General features: G+C 37.9%; 1 protein-coding gene across 13 annotated transcripts in view; it reads left to right on the top strand.

The window, feature by feature from the left end:
• Positions 1-15573, top strand: part of CAMK2D (calcium/calmodulin dependent protein kinase II delta) — a 305194-nt gene that overhangs the window by 143730 nt on the left and 145891 nt on the right. For all 13 annotated transcript variants that reach the window (XM_041758553.1, XM_041758550.1, XM_041758545.1 and 10 more), the window contains exon 4: positions 3914-3968. In XM_041758553.1, coding sequence (XP_041614487.1) covers positions 3914-3968 — 55 coding nt within the window. The remainder of the gene's footprint in view (positions 1-3913; positions 3969-15573) is intronic.

Below are 15573 nucleotides of genomic sequence, written 5' to 3'. Positions count from 1 at the left end.
TACTAACCTGATCTTATAAATATTGAAGCTAATCTAAACTTACTTTTTAAAATCTGGAACCAGGAAAATGGGGTGAGAATTTGGGAGTAAGGATGAAGATGATAGTCAGCAAAGTTGATACACATTGACTTTCAACACTGATGTTAGGATCCAATGACTTTTTTTGTGTACTTTTAAAATAATCTTAAGGGATACCTGTGTGGGTCAGTAGTTGAGTATCTGCCTTCAGCTCAGGGCATGATCCTGGGGTCCTGGGATCGAGTCCCACATCAGGCTCTCCGCAGGGAGCTTGCTTCTCCTTCTTCTATGTCTCTCCCTCTCTCTCTCTCTGTGTCTCTCATGAATAAATAAATAAAATCTTTTAAAAAAATCTTAAAATTATGTGGATGACATTTCCCACTGTTTTCATACAATAATTTGTTTTTTTAAAAAGTTATTTTTCTTAAGTATAAGCACTGAATTGCTTTTAAATATGATTTATGATAAATTTTAAAAACATTTTCTTGTCATGAAAAATATATTTGTAATTTTATTAAAACAACTTTTGTGGTTCTCATGTTAAAGTTATTTTAATATTTGAGTGCTGGATAATGGTACATATTGGTAAGTATTTGTCAAAAATATATATCCTTCATGCAATTCTAGGAATTTGGGTTCAGATATCTAAGATTAGGACAGATCATCGTTTCTCTGCTGGTTGAGCTTATTTATTTGCCTTAGCCAGCTAAGTCAAATTCCCCGTTTTTATGCCTAAATTTTAAAAGTATTAAGACAAACAAATCAAAGTATAAACCCTACAAGGCTATTACTCTAACAATAATAACGGCAAAGAAATACTTATTTATCTATATCTGCCTATATTTTTATTCCATATAAAATTAACAGTGTACATGAATCCATATTTCAAAGAAGTAGAGCATATATTTTAAAAATATGCAAAACTATGTTTTAAATGGTATTGTTTTATTAACTATTACTTGTGTTATAAGAAGTGGAAATCTAAAAGAACATGCATATGCAGATTTGCCTTCAGATTTTTAGAAATGTTAGCTTGATTGTGAATTTGGTTTTTCAGTGTCTGTTTGAAAACTTCTCTCTAGAAATGCTTAGCTTTGTCACAAAAGAGCCGGTAGTAATGGTTGAGCTCAAATTTCTCTCTAGAATACTGCCATTTGAATGTTATAATGTTTGAGACATGTATGTTTATGTATTTTTTTTAATTTAACAAATGAACTCATTGTTGGCATCCCTCTTTTGAGAAGGCTATGGCACATTGCATGGCCATACTTGGCTAGTGCTTACTCTAGCTCTGAAATATAATTAAGTACTGATGGGAGTATAAAAAGCATCTGACTTACAAGCTGCCATCTTTCCATCCCAGTATGTGAATCAAATCCAACTACTTCAAGCCTTATAACATGGTAAAGCTAAAAATGCAAAATCTACCTCATTTATAACCAGGACTATTGCTTAGAGCTGACAAATAGTGATTGTGGGAATGCACTAGAGTCTTTTCTGTATGAATTATTTAATTAGTAGTATGATAATATTGGCAGCATTGCCCTATTTAGTTTTGGAGGTTTCTAATAACTCATATTTTGAGGTACAACTCATTCTTTTTCTGCTAAAAAAATGTTTATGATAAGGAATGAATTCTTTAAGGACAATGAGTCAATCACAAATTTCAGATTGTCTTATTTATTTATCTATTGTTAGGTAATAACTCCCACTCTGAACTTAATGGCCCAAAACAACATCTGTTTATTATTTCTTATTGCTCTGTGGACTGACTGGATTCAGTAGATAGTTCTACTCCACATGATGTGAGGTAACAATTGCAGTTGCCTTCTGCAATGAGCTCTGCTAGTGGTGGAATGTCAACATGGCCTCTCATCCTCCAGGGTTTCTCTCCATGTGGCCTTTTGTCTAAGCCTATTCCAGACTTCTCTTTAGCATAGCATGTGGTTTCCAAGAAGACAACTCCAAGGTACAAGAGCTTATAAAGGCTCTGTTTACATCAAACACACTAATCACTCAAAGCAAGTCACATGGCCAAACCCAGAGTCAGTATGGGAAAGGATTATACAAGACATGAATATTGGAAGACATGGTCTCTTGGGGCCACCAATGGAATAGCCTGCTACTTCTCCATAATAAACACTAGTAGAGAACAGCAGGTAGTGAGTATAGTTGAATGGAAAGGTAGGAATCAGTATAATTTGAACCAAGTGGTATGTTGTATAAATAAATTCACAAAATTATAATTACTACCCTTGGTTGTGTTTAGAGGATGTTGTTAGGAAATGAAGAGTGAAGGAAGTATACTGAAATTGAAACAAGTGATTTTGTATGCTATTAGTCTTTTTTGAAAGATAATAAATTATCATAAAATAATATATGTTCACTTTGTTTTGACAGAAATGTTCTTACTATGTGTCATCAAAATAGAAAAGGTGAAAAAAATAGATAAGATGTACCTAATAAGCAGTTTTGACATGGCTTCTATTTAGAGTTCAGTTCTCCTAATCTTTCCCTTTTCTTCCTTGCATACTCATTTCCACTTCCTCTGTCTCTTCCCATGTTAACATAGTATCCATATCATAGAAATGTCAATTTTGGAAACAAAAATTGTTAAATTTATGCTATTTTTCCAGATTCTTTAATTAGGATTTTTGGTACATTAAACATCCTATCAGGTAAAATAGCTGAGTCACTGGGTGGTCTAACATTTCCAATTTGAAAAGGAGAATTAACACTTTTCTAGGGATTTAGGGACTGGACAGAGAGACAGATGTGGCTGATGTTGACTCTGTATCTTAGATATCATCTAGCTGTCTCTATACCTCCCATAGTACAGCATCACATTTTAAACTTCCTAAACTAAAAATATTTTTCTCTTTTTGTAAGTAGATTTTTTTCTTAGTGCTGTTTTTTTAAGCACTGCTTTTTTTTTTTTCTCTAGTTACCATAACTATTTCTTCCTCTTTAATTCTTTTCTAAATATTGTTTTATCCAATTCATACTCTACAGTATCAGGGGGCGGGGGAGTGGGCAGAGTGGAGGCGGTAGTTTATTGATAGATATACTTTAGAGTGTCCATATGGTATTCTGAACAAGAACCAGATCTTTGGAATCTTCTAGCTCTGGATTATGGTCCTAGCCTAGCCTAGGACCTTAACTAGCTGTTAACGATTGGAAGTTTCTTTCTCCTCTCTAAGCTTGTGCACATTCATTTGTAAATGGTGATGGGAAGGTCTTATATGTTATCTAAAATAAGTCTTGCAAAAATGATTTGCACTGTGTTGATATAGTAAGCATTGTAGTTATTATCTTTTAACCCCTTAAATGAAAGGATGTATTAAATTAAAAAACTTCTTTCACATTTAAATAAGTTTTTTTCAGATAATTACAAGGTCCTATTTAATCCTATTTGGCCCCTCTGTAGAACTAGTACTTATCTAGAAACTGCAGTGAAATTAAATAATAATATAGGACAGGAAGAGAAAGCAGTGACTCCATGCTAATTTGAATGCAAATGACCAAATTGATAACATGTGGAGCCCGCTTATGATTCTCTAGCTCTCCTTCTGCCTCTGTCTCTCCTGCTTGCCCTCTCCTCTCTCGGGCTCTCTCTCTCTCTCTCTCTCTCTCTCTCTCTCTCTCAAAAAATGATTAAGCTAACACAGTTAATAATTATCAGAGGCAGAATCTAAACTTTGGGTTTGTCTGAACCCATGCCTTGTTGTAAAGAATACTACTTACCAGAGTCTAGAATAAAGAGTACTGCTAGCACTTTTAGTTAGGGGACAGATAAATGCCCATTAGAAGTCTGGTTTATTGTTCTTCATTGACATATGTATACAATAAACATCTCTCTCTTTCTCTCTCTCTCTCTCTCTCTCTTTTTTTTTAGTGCGACTTCATGACAGCATATCAGAAGAGGGCTTCCACTATTTGGTGTTTGATTTGTAAGTACAGCACACTTTGTAGTCATTTATTTTTGCTATTTGAAGACCATTTTGAATTAAACATGAGTTTTTCTAATTTATGGTCTAAATTAATGACTAATTTTTTTAGATGTTCTCCAAATAACATTCAACTTTAATTCTTCTGAAAAAAATATGACTGTTCAGGAGTGTTTATTTAAAACTTAAGTTAATCTTCATAACTGAAACAGGAGTCTGTTTGGATTGTTCACTGTGATGTTATAAGCAGTTCTCAGTTTTGTCTTTGGGCATACAAATGGCTGGTATGAGCGAGTTTTCCATTGAATTTTTTGGACTATGTATAATTTATTGGCTTATATAAAAAGAACCATAGCTAACATCATACTCAGTGGTGAAAAAATGACAGATTTTTTTCTCTAAGATCAGGAAAAAGATAAGGATGTTCACCTTGCCAGTTTTATTCAACATAGCCTGGGACTCCTAGCCACAGTAATCAGATAAGAAAAAGAAATAAGAGACATCATAGTGGTAAGGAAGAAGTAAAACTCCCCTATTTGCAGATGACATGATACCATACATAGAAAATCCTAAAGACACCACCAAAAAACTATTAGCAGTAATAAATAGTCAAGTTGCAGAATACAAAATTAATATGCAAAAATTGGTAGCATTTCTATATGCTAGTAACAAAGTAGCAAAGAAGAGAAATTAAGAAAACAGTTCCATTTACAATTGCGTCAAAAAGAATAAAATGCCTAGGAATAAACTTAAGAAAGTGAAAGATCTTACTCTGAAAACTGTAAAATAATGTTGAAAGAAATTGAAGACAACACAAACAAATAGAAAGATATGCCATGCTCATGGATTGGAAGAATAATATTGTTTAAATGTTGCAACTACCCAGAGCTATCTTTCAATGCAATCCCTATCAAAATACCAGCAGCATTTTTCTCAGAACTAGAACAAATAATACTAAAATTTGTATAGAACCACAGAAAAAACTCCAATAGCCAAAGCAGCCTTGAGAAAGTACAAAAGTAGAAACATCATAATCCCAGATTCCAAGATACCCTACAAAGCTGTAGTAATCGAAACAGTATGGTACTGGCACAAAAATAGACCCATACATCAGTTAAACAGAGTAGAGAGCCCAGAAATAAACCCATACTTATGTAGTCAATTAATCTATGACAAAAGAGGCAAAAATATACAATGGAGAAAAAGCCAGTCTCTTCAATAAGTGGCACTGGGAAAATTGAACAGCTATGCAAAAGAATGAAACTGGATGACTTTCTAACACCAAACATAAAAAATAAACTGAAAATGGATTAAACCCAATAATTGCTATCAGTCATAGTGACATTGTTCTAGATATGTCTACTGAGGCAAGGGATACAAAGGCAAAAACAAACGATTAAACTACATCAAAATAAAAAGCTTTTGCACAGCAAAGGAAAGCATCAACAAAACAAAAAGGCAGCTTACTGAATGAGTAAAGATATTTGCAAATGGTATATCCAATAATGGGTTAATATCCAAAATATATTAAGAACTTATTCCAGTCAGTACCAGAAAAAAAATCCAATTAAAAAAACTGGATTCTACGTATTCAGTCAGAAGACCTGAATAGACATTTTTCCAAAGAAGATGTATAGATAGTCAAGAGACACATAAAAACATGCTCAGTATCACTCATTTTGGAAATGCAAATCAAAACTATAATGAGATATCACCTTACCTGTCAGAATGGCCAAAACCAAATACATAAGAAATATTAAGTGTTGATGAGGATTTGGGGAAAAAGGAACCCTTCTGCACTGTTGGTGGGAATGTGAATTGGATATAACCACTGTGGAAACCAGTATAGAGGTTCCTCCAAAAATTAAAAATAGGAATGCCATATGATCTAAAAACTCCACTCTTAGGTATGTACCCAAAGAATGTGACAACACTAATTTGAAAAGAAATTTGCTCCACTATGTTTATTGCAGCATTATTTACAATAGCCAAGATATGGAAGCAACTTAAGTGTCCATCAGTAGATGAATGGATAAATAAGATGTGGTGTGGTGTATACACACACACATACAGTGGAACACTACATGGCTACAAAGAAAGGAGAGGTCTTGCCATGTGTAACAATATGGATGGAGCAAGACAGTATTATGCTAAGTGAAATAAGTCACACTGAGAAAGACAAATACCATGAGATTTTACTCATATGTGGAATGTAAAAAACAAAGTGAATAAACAAAAACCAGAATCAGAGAACAAATTGGTGGTTGCCAGAGGGCAGGAGAGGGTAGAGGATGGGCAAAATGGATGAAGGGGAGTGGGGAATATAGGCTTCCAGTTATGGAATGAATAAATCACAGGAATAAAATACATAAGGGAATATTTTTAATGATATTATAATAGCATTGTATGATAACAGATGGTAAGTACACTTGTGAGCATAGCATAATGTGTAGATATCTTAAATCACTATGGTGTGTACCTGAAATTAATGCAACATTGTATGTCAATTATATTCACATTTAAAAACTAAAAATAAATTATAATTCAAATAATGGAAAAAGACTAAGGAAAGGGTCCTTGAAGTTGGTTTATTCAGGGGTCAGCATTTTCATACTCCCATCTTTTACTTCAGCTCATTGGCTTTTTCTCAGATTGGTATGGTTCAAGATATTATATACACATGCTAATGACCAGTAGATGACATTGTCTTGTTTTTTATAAGAATCAAAAATTTACCCGGTAAGCCTCTCATTTCCTCTCACTGGCCAGGATTAGGTCACATGCCCATCCTTAACCAATCAGTAGCAAGAGGAATGTAATTACCAAGATTGATTTAGACTAACTAGGATTTATTTTTTTTTTAATTATTTATTTATTTATGATAGTCACAGAGAGAGAGAGAGAGAGGCAGAGACACAGGCGGAGGGAGAAGCAGGCTCCATGCACCGGGAGCCTGATGTGGGATTCGATCCCGGGTCTCCAGGATCGCGCCCTGGGCCAAAGGCAGGCGCCAAACCGCTGCGCCACCCAGGGATCCCCTAACTAGGATTTATAAATGAAGTTCTGTCGACTAGAATGAAGGGAAAATATGACTCAGCATTTGCTCTGGCTGCCTGGGATTTAGTGAGACAGGCCATATACATGGCTGGTTGGTGTTTAATAAGAACACACTTTCTTTTTTTTGTTTGTACGATATATCAGAAACGTCCATACCATTTGGCAGTAATTTCACTTCTAGAAATGAAGTCCATGGAAAGTATACCCTAAATTTAAATAAAACTTTGGCCAAAAGATGTTCCTTGCATCAGCCTTTATAATGGGGGAAAAAAAGAAAGAAAGACATCTTATAGATCTAATAATAAATATTTGTGTAATTATGGTGAATTCATAAAATGGACTACTGTCTAGCATTTTCATGTGATGCTTGGGAAATAGGAAAAAATATTTTTTGTAATAGTCTAAAAGTAGGTGATTGTTAGATTTGTTTAATTCAGCCCTTCAATGATGTAATTAAGAAATCAAGTTTTTTCCATCGTTTTGTTTTTTCTCTGTAGTATATGGGCTTATTCTCAGGTTGGCTACCTCATTTTCAGATATTAGTGACTTTCACAGTCAGAAAAAAAGGGCACTACTAATGCCATTGCCTGTGGTTTTATCCTTTCTCAGCAGTCCCTCAGAAGATTATCTGTTAATGAATCCCTGTTTAGAATTGCTTCTCATCTCATTCCCGAATCAAGTATTGATGAAGGGAATGAGTTTTAAAACAATTGGCTTTGACCAATTATAAACCTAATATGTCCGTCTTGGGAGGTAACTGGCCTCCCCTGAATCACCATATGCATGGTCAGGTAAGAACTAAACCATGACGTTGTTAATAAGAAAATAGGGGAGGCCTGCCTGTTAGGTAGGCAGCCAAGTGTGTCTATTATATTGGTGATTGATGTGTGGTGGGGAATAGAGACTGAAGCTCTAATTATTGCAGAGTCCCAGTATACAGGCTCCTTTGCACAGTCGCAGTCCACCCAAGGCTTGTTCACAGGGCTGTAGTTTGGCACCATTCCGTATTGTGCTAGTCCTCCCTCTTCAGTGCTTTCTCAGAGCTCATATTTTTACTTTCTCCATTGTCCTTTCTTCCTTTCTGATGTTCTAAGACCTCTTCTTTTATGATTTCCTTTAATAACTTCCATTCTTTCAGAGTAGATATTCTAGCAACAGATTCTTACTATTTTTCTGAGAATGTCTTGATTTCCCCTTTCACTCCTTTTTGCTAAAGAATTCTAGGTAAACAGTTATATTCTTTTAATGTTACATCAATTCCTTCTGGATTCTCTGATTTCTGATGAAAAATCTCTTGTCGTTCTGTTTTGCCCCTAAAAGTAAGGTGTTTTTTCTCTCCAGATGCTTTAGAGATTTCTTTTGTCTATAGTTTTTAGAAGTTTGACTATGATGTGTCTTGGCTTGGATTTCTTAGAGTTTATCTTATTTGGTCTTCACTTAACCTCTTGAGTATACAATACAGGTGATGTCTTCTGCCAAACTTGGCAAATTTTTAGACATTGTTTCTTTGAATACTTTTTTTTAGCCTTGCCTTCTTTCTCTTTTCCTTCTGGAACTTGATAACATGAATGCTAGATCTTTTGTCATAGCTACAAAAATTCCTGGGGCTCTGTTCATTTTTATCTTTTTTTCTTCTTGCTTAGATTAGGAAATTTATACTGTTTTCTTTAAGTTGACTGATCCATTTTCTTTCATTCTGCTATTGAATGCATCCATTTCAGTTATTATATTCTTCTAGTTCCACGATAGACTGTTGGTTTTTCTATAAATTCTCTGTCTTTGCTGAGACTTTTCTATATTTTCTTTGCATTCATAATTGCTCACTGAAGCATTATATTAGTAATCAAAAAATCTTTGTCAGATAATTCCAACTGCATGGTGATCATGGTGTTGTTGGCATCTGTTCATTGTTTTTTCTCATTCATATTGAAATTTTCTTGTTTTTTTTCTATATAATGAGTAATTTTGCATTATATCCTGGACATTTGGGGTATTATTTTATGAGACCATGGATTTAATTTAAATCTTTGTAACAGGCCTTCTCTGATACCACATTGGTAGGGGTAATTAGGTACCATCTTACTACTTTTTGGGTGGGAGTGGAAGCCCCAGTTTCCTATTTAGCTTCCTGTGGCACTCCATGGGTGTTCCTCCTCACTGCTGGGCAGGACTGGGAAAACAGAGAATTTTTTTTAATGCATTTAATGAGAGAAATGTATCTACCCTAATTTTTTAGACCTATTGTTATTTCCTAATAGATTTAATTTGTTAGATCTCCTTTGCTGTATATATCAACGGTATGGTATTATAAACTGGGATATGTCCTTCATGCTATGATGAATGCTGGAATGAAAAATAATTTTGCTAATGCTCATTTACCTGACTACCATTATTCAGAATTGGATTTTTTTTTTTACTTTTTTTTTATTTTATTTTTTTTAAATTAATTTTTATTGGTGTTCAATTTACCAACATACAGAAAAACACCCAGTGCTCATCCCGTCAAGTGTCCACCTCAGTGCCTGTCACCCATTCCCCTCCAACACCCACCCTCCTCCCCTTCCACCACCCTTAGTTCGTGTCCCCGAGTTAGGAGTCTTTATGTTCTGTCTCCCTTCCTGATATTTCCCAACATTTCTTTTCCCTTCCTTTATATTCCCTTTCACTATTATTTATATTCCCCAAATGAATGAGAACATACACTGTTTGTCCTTCTCCGATTGACTTATTTCACTCAGCATAATACCCTCCAGTTCCATCCACGTAGAAGCAAATGGTGGGTATTTGTCGTTTCTAATGGCTGAGTAATATTCCATTGTATACATAAACCACATCTTCTTTATCCATTCATCTTTCGATGGACACCGAGGCTCCTTCCACAGTTTGGCTATTGCGGCCATTGCTGATAGAAACATCGGGGTGCAGGTGTCCCGACGTTTCATTGCATCTGAATCTTTGGGGTAAATCCCCAACAGTGCAATTGCTGGGTCGTAGGGCAGGTCTATTTTTAACTCTTTGAGGAACCTCCACACAGTTTTCCAGAGCGGCTGCACCACTTCACATTCCCACCAACAGTGTAAGAGGGTTCCCTTTTCTCCGCATCCTCTCCAACATTTGTTGTTTCCTGCCTTGTTAATTTTCCCCATTCTCACTGGTGTAAGGTGGTATCTCATTGTGGTTTTGATTTGTATTTCCCTGATGGCAAGTGATGCAGAGCATTTTCTCATGTGCATGTTGGCCATGTCTATGTCTTCCTCTGTGAGATTTCTCTTCATGTCTTTTGCCCATTTCATGATTGGATTGTTTGCTTCTTTGGTGTTGAGTTTAATAAGTTCTTTATAGATTTTGGAAACTAGCCCTTTATCTGATATGTCATTTGCAAATATCTTCTCCCATTCTGTAGGTTGTCTTTTAGTTTTGTTGACTGTATCCTTTGCTGTGCAAAAGCTTCTTATCTTGATGAAGTCCCAATAGTTCATTTTTGCTTTTGTTTCTTTTGCCTTTGTGGATGTATCTTGCAAGAAGTTACTGTGGCCGAGCTCAAAAAGGGTGTTGCCTGAGTTCTCTTCTATGATTTTGATGGGCTCTTGTCTCACATTTAGATCTCTCATCCATTTTGAGTTTATCTTTGTGTGTGGTGAAAGAGAGTGGTCCAGTTTCATTCTTCTGCATGTGGATGTCCAATTTTCCCAGCACCATTTATTGAAGAGACTGTCTTTCTTCCAATGGATAGTCTTTCCTCCTTTATCAAATATTAGTTGACCATACATTTCAGGGTCCACTTCTGGGTTCTCTATTCTGTTCCATTGATCTATGTGTCTGTTTTTGTGCCAGTACCACACTGTCTTGATGACCACAGCTTTGTAGTACAACCTGAAATCTGGCATTGTGATGCCCCCAGCTATGGTTTTCTTTTTTAAAATTCCCCTGGCTATTCGGGGTCTTTTCTGATTCCACACAAATCTTAAAATAATTTGTTCTACCTCTCTGAAGAAAGTCCATGGTATTTTGATAGGGATTGCATTAAACGTGTAAATTGCCCTGGGTAACATTGACATTTTTACAATATTAATTCTGCCAATCCATGAGCATGGAATATTTTTCCATCTCTTTGTGTCTTCCTCAATTTCTTTCAGAAGTGTTCTATAGTTTTTAGGGTATAGATCTTTTACCTCTTTGGTTAGGTTTATTCCTAGGTATCTTATGCTTTTGGGTGCAATTGTAAATGGGATTGACTCCTTAATTTCTATTTCTTCAGTCTCATTGTTAGTGTATAGAAATGCCATTGATTTCTGGGCATTGATTTTGTATCCTGTCACGCTACCAAATTGCTGTATGAGTTCTAGAAATCTTGGGGTGGAGGCTTTTGGGTTTTCTATGTAGAGTATCATGTCATCGGCGAAGAGGGAGAGTTTGACTTCTTCTTTGCCAATTTGAATGCCTTTAATGTCTTTTTGTTGTCTGATTGCTGAGGCGAGGACTTCCAGAACTATGTTGAACAGCAGTGGTGAGAGTGGACATCCCTGTCTTGTTCCTGATCTTAGGGGAAAGGCTCCCAGTGCTTCCCCATTGAGAATGATATTTGCTGTGGGCTTTTCGTAAATGGCTTTTAAGATGTCGAGGAAAGTTCCCTCTATCCCAACACTCTGAAGGGTTTTGATCAGGAATGGATGCTGTATTTTGTCAAATGCTTTCTCTGCATCTAATGAGAGGATCATATGGTTCTTGGTTTTTCTCTTGCTGATATGATGAATCACATTGATGGTTTTACGAGTGTGGAACCAGCCTTGTGTCCCAGGGATAAATCCTACTTGGTCATGGTGAATAATTTTCTTAATGTGTTGTTGGATCCTATTGGCTAGTATCTTGTTGAGAATTTTTGCATCCATGTTCATCAGGGATATTGGTCTGTAATTCTTTTTGGTGGGGTCTTTGTCTGGTTTCGGAATTAAGGTGATGCTGGCCTCATAGAACGAATTTGGAAGTACTCCATCTCTTTCTATCTTTCCAAACAGCTTTAGTAGAATAGGTATGATTTCTTCTTTAAACATTTGATAGAATTCCCCTGGGAAGCCATCTGGCCCTGGACTCTTGTGTCTTGGGAGGTTTTTGATGACTGCTTCAATTTCCTCCCTGGTTATTGGCCTGTTCAGGTTTTCTATTTCTTCCTGCTTCAGTTTTGGTAGTTTGTGGCTTTCCAGGAATGCGTCCATTTCTTCTAGATTTCCTAATTTATTGGCGTACAGCTGTTCATAATATGTTTTTAAAATCGTTTGTATTTCCTTGGTGTTGGTAGTGATCTCTCCTTTCTCATTCATTATTTTATTAATTTGAGTCTTCTCTCTCTTCTTTTTAATAAGGTTGGCTAATGGTTTATCTATCTTATTGATTCTTTCAAAGAACCAACTCCTGGTTCTGTTGATCTGTTCCACAGTTCTTTTGGTCTCGATATCATTTAGTTCTGCTCGAATTTTAATTAACTGTCTTCTTCTGCTGGGGGTGGGGTCTATTTGTTGCTTTTTCTCTAGTTCCTTTATGTGTAAGGTGAGCTTTTGAATTTGAGTTCTTTCCAGTTTTTGAATGGATGCTTGTATTGCGATGTATTTCCCCCTCAGGACTGTTTTTGCTGCATCCCAAAGATTTTGAACGGTTGTATCTTCATTCTCATTAGTTTCCATGAATCTTCTCAATTCTTCCTTAATTTCCTGGTTGACCTTTTCATCTTTTAGCAGGATGGTCCTTAACCTCCACGTGTTTGTGGTCCTTCCAAACTTCTTGTTGTGATTAAGTTCTAATTTCAAGGCATTATGGTCTGAGAATATACAGGGGACTATCCCGATCTTTTGGTATCGGTTCAGACCCGATTTGTGACCCAGTATGTGGTCTATTCTGAAGAAAGTTCCATGTGCACTTGAGAAGAATGTGTATTCAGTTGAGTTTGGATGTAAAGTTCTGTAGATATCTGTGAAATCCATCTGGTCCAGTGTATCATTTAAAGCTCTCGTTTCTTTGGATATGTTGTGCTTAGAAGACCTATCTAGTATAGAAAGAGCTAGATTGAAGTCACCAAGTATAAATGTATTATTATCAAAGTATTTCTTCAGTTTGGTTATTAATTGGTTTAAATATTTGGCAGCTCCCACATTCGGGGCATATATATTGAGGATTGTTAAGTCCTCTTGTTGGATAGATCCTTTGAGTATGAGATATGTCCCTCTTCATCTCTCACTATAGTCTTCGGGGTAAATTTTAGTTTATCTGATATAAGGATGGCTACCCCTGCTTTCTTTTGAGGACCATTTGAATGGTAAATGGTTCTCCAACCTTTTATTTTCAGGTTGTAGGTGTCCTGTCTAAAATGAGTCTCTTGTAGACAGCAAATAGATGGGTCCTGCTTTTTTATCCAGTCTGAAACCCTGCGCCTTTTGATGGGGTCATTAAGCCCGTTCACGTTCAGAGTTACTATTGAGAGATATGAGTTTAGTGTCATCATATCTATTCAGTCCTTGTTTTTGTGGATTGTTCCACTGAACTTCTTCTTAAAGGGGAATTTTAAGAGTCCCCCTTAACATTTGTTGCAGAGCTGGTTTGGAGGTCACATATTCTTTCAGTTCCTGCCTGTCTTGGAAGCTCTTTATCTCTCCTTCCATTTTGAATGAGAGCCTTGCTGGATAAAGTATTCTTGGTTGCTTGTTTTTTTCATTTAGGACCCTGAATATATCCTGCCAGCCCTTTCTGGCCTGCCAGGTCTCTGTGGAGAGGTCTGCTGTTACCCTAATATTCCTCCCCATAAAAGTCAGGGACTTTTTTTCTCTTGCTGCTTTAAGGATCTTCTCCTTATCTTTGGAATTTGCAAGCTTCACTATTAAATGTCGAGGTGTTGAACGGTTTTTGTTGATTTTAGGGGGGGATCTCTCTATTTCCTGGATCTGAATGCCCGTTTCCCTTCCCAGATTAGGAAAGTTTTCAGCTAGGATTTGTTCAAATACATATTCTGGCCCTCTGTCCCTTTCGGCGCCCTCAGGAACCCCAATTAAACGTAGGTTTTTCTTCCTCAGGCTGTCATTTATTTCCCTTAATCTATCCTCATGATCTTTTAATTGCCTGTCTCTTTTTTCCTCAGTTTCCCTCTTTGCCATCAACTTGTCTTCTATGTCACTCACTCGTTCTTCCACCTCGTTAACCCTCGTCGTTAGGACTTCTAGCTTGGATTGCATCTCATTTAATTGATTTTTAATTTCTGCCTGATTGGATCTAAATTCTGCAGTCATGAAGTCTCTTGAGTCCTTTATGGTTTTTTCTAGAGCCACCAGTAGCCGTATAATAGTGCTTCTGAATTGGCTTTCTGACATTGAATTGTAATCTAGATTTTGTAACCCTGTGGGAGAGAGGGCTGTTCCTGATTCTTTTTTTTGAGGTGAGGTTTTCCTTCTAGTCATTTTGCTCAGTGCAGAGTGGCCAAAAACAAGTTGTATTGGGAAAAGGAGAAAAAGAGAAGGAAAGAAAAGAGAAAAAGAAAAAAAAGAAATAAAAAAAAGGGGGGGAAAGAGAAGAAAAAGAGAAAGAGAAAGCAAGGAGAAAAAAGAAAAAAAAAGGGGGGGTGGGGTGGGGGAAGCAATCAGAAATCAAGAAGAAAGAAAGAAAAAAAAAGCACAAAACAAAACAAAACAAAACAAAAAACACACCACGGGGGAGTATCTTATGATTCTGTATACTTTAAGTCCCTTGCCTTCCCCTGGAACTGGTCTGCCTTCTTGGTCTTCTGGGGGAGGGGCCTGCTGTGCTGATTCTCAGGTGTTAGCACTTGGGGGAGCTGCTCTGCCCCTGCCTGGTGCAGGGCTCAGTGGGGGTTGTTCACCCCGTGAGGCCCCGGGAGGAAGCCACAGTGGCGGGGGCAGCTCTGGGACCCTGGATCCAGCCCCCGCAGTAGCTCCGGGGCTCTCCGTCTGCAGGGCCTGGGGGCTCCCGGGCGGGGCCGCTGATCTGCTCAGTTCCAGGCAGGAGCGTCCTTGGTGTCCTGGGCCCTCCCGGCCTCTGCCTGTCCCGGGGGAGGCCGGATCCTGGGCTGTGTCCCGGCGCCCTGTGCTCTGGGGCCTGCGCTGTTGGATTCGCGCTCCCGCCCCGCAGCCCCCTCCGCGGAGCCGCCGCCCGAGCCCCTCCGAGCTGCTCCGGGCCCCGCCGAGCGCTGCAGCCCTTAGGGAGCTCGGCGCACTCTCCGGGGGCGCAGGTGCCTGTTAGTGTCCCAGGGAGCCCGAGGGCATCCCCGCCCTCCTGGGTCCTGCTCTAACTCCCTGCGGGCCCCTTTCCGCCAGGGAAGGTTGGTGCAGCTCCTGCTCCTCCGGGACGGGGCTCTCCTGTCCTGGGGACACTCGCCCCGGCCTCAGCCCGGCTCCTCGCGGGCCCCTCCCCCTTGGAGGCCTTTTGTTTCTTTATTCCTTTTCCCCGTCTTCCTACCTCGATAGAAGCGCGAACTCTTCTCACTGTGGCGTTCCAGCTGGTCTCTCTTTGAATCTCAGGCCGAATTCGTAGATTTTCAGGATGATTGGATGGT

The sequence above is a fragment of the Vulpes lagopus genome, chromosome 6, assembly GCF_018345385.1.
Source record: "Vulpes lagopus strain Blue_001 chromosome 6, ASM1834538v1, whole genome shotgun sequence".
NCBI lineage: Eukaryota > Metazoa > Chordata > Mammalia > Carnivora > Canidae > Vulpes > Vulpes lagopus.
The sequence above is the reverse complement of the archived record's forward strand: the minus strand, read 5'-3'. Positions and strand labels throughout refer to the sequence as shown.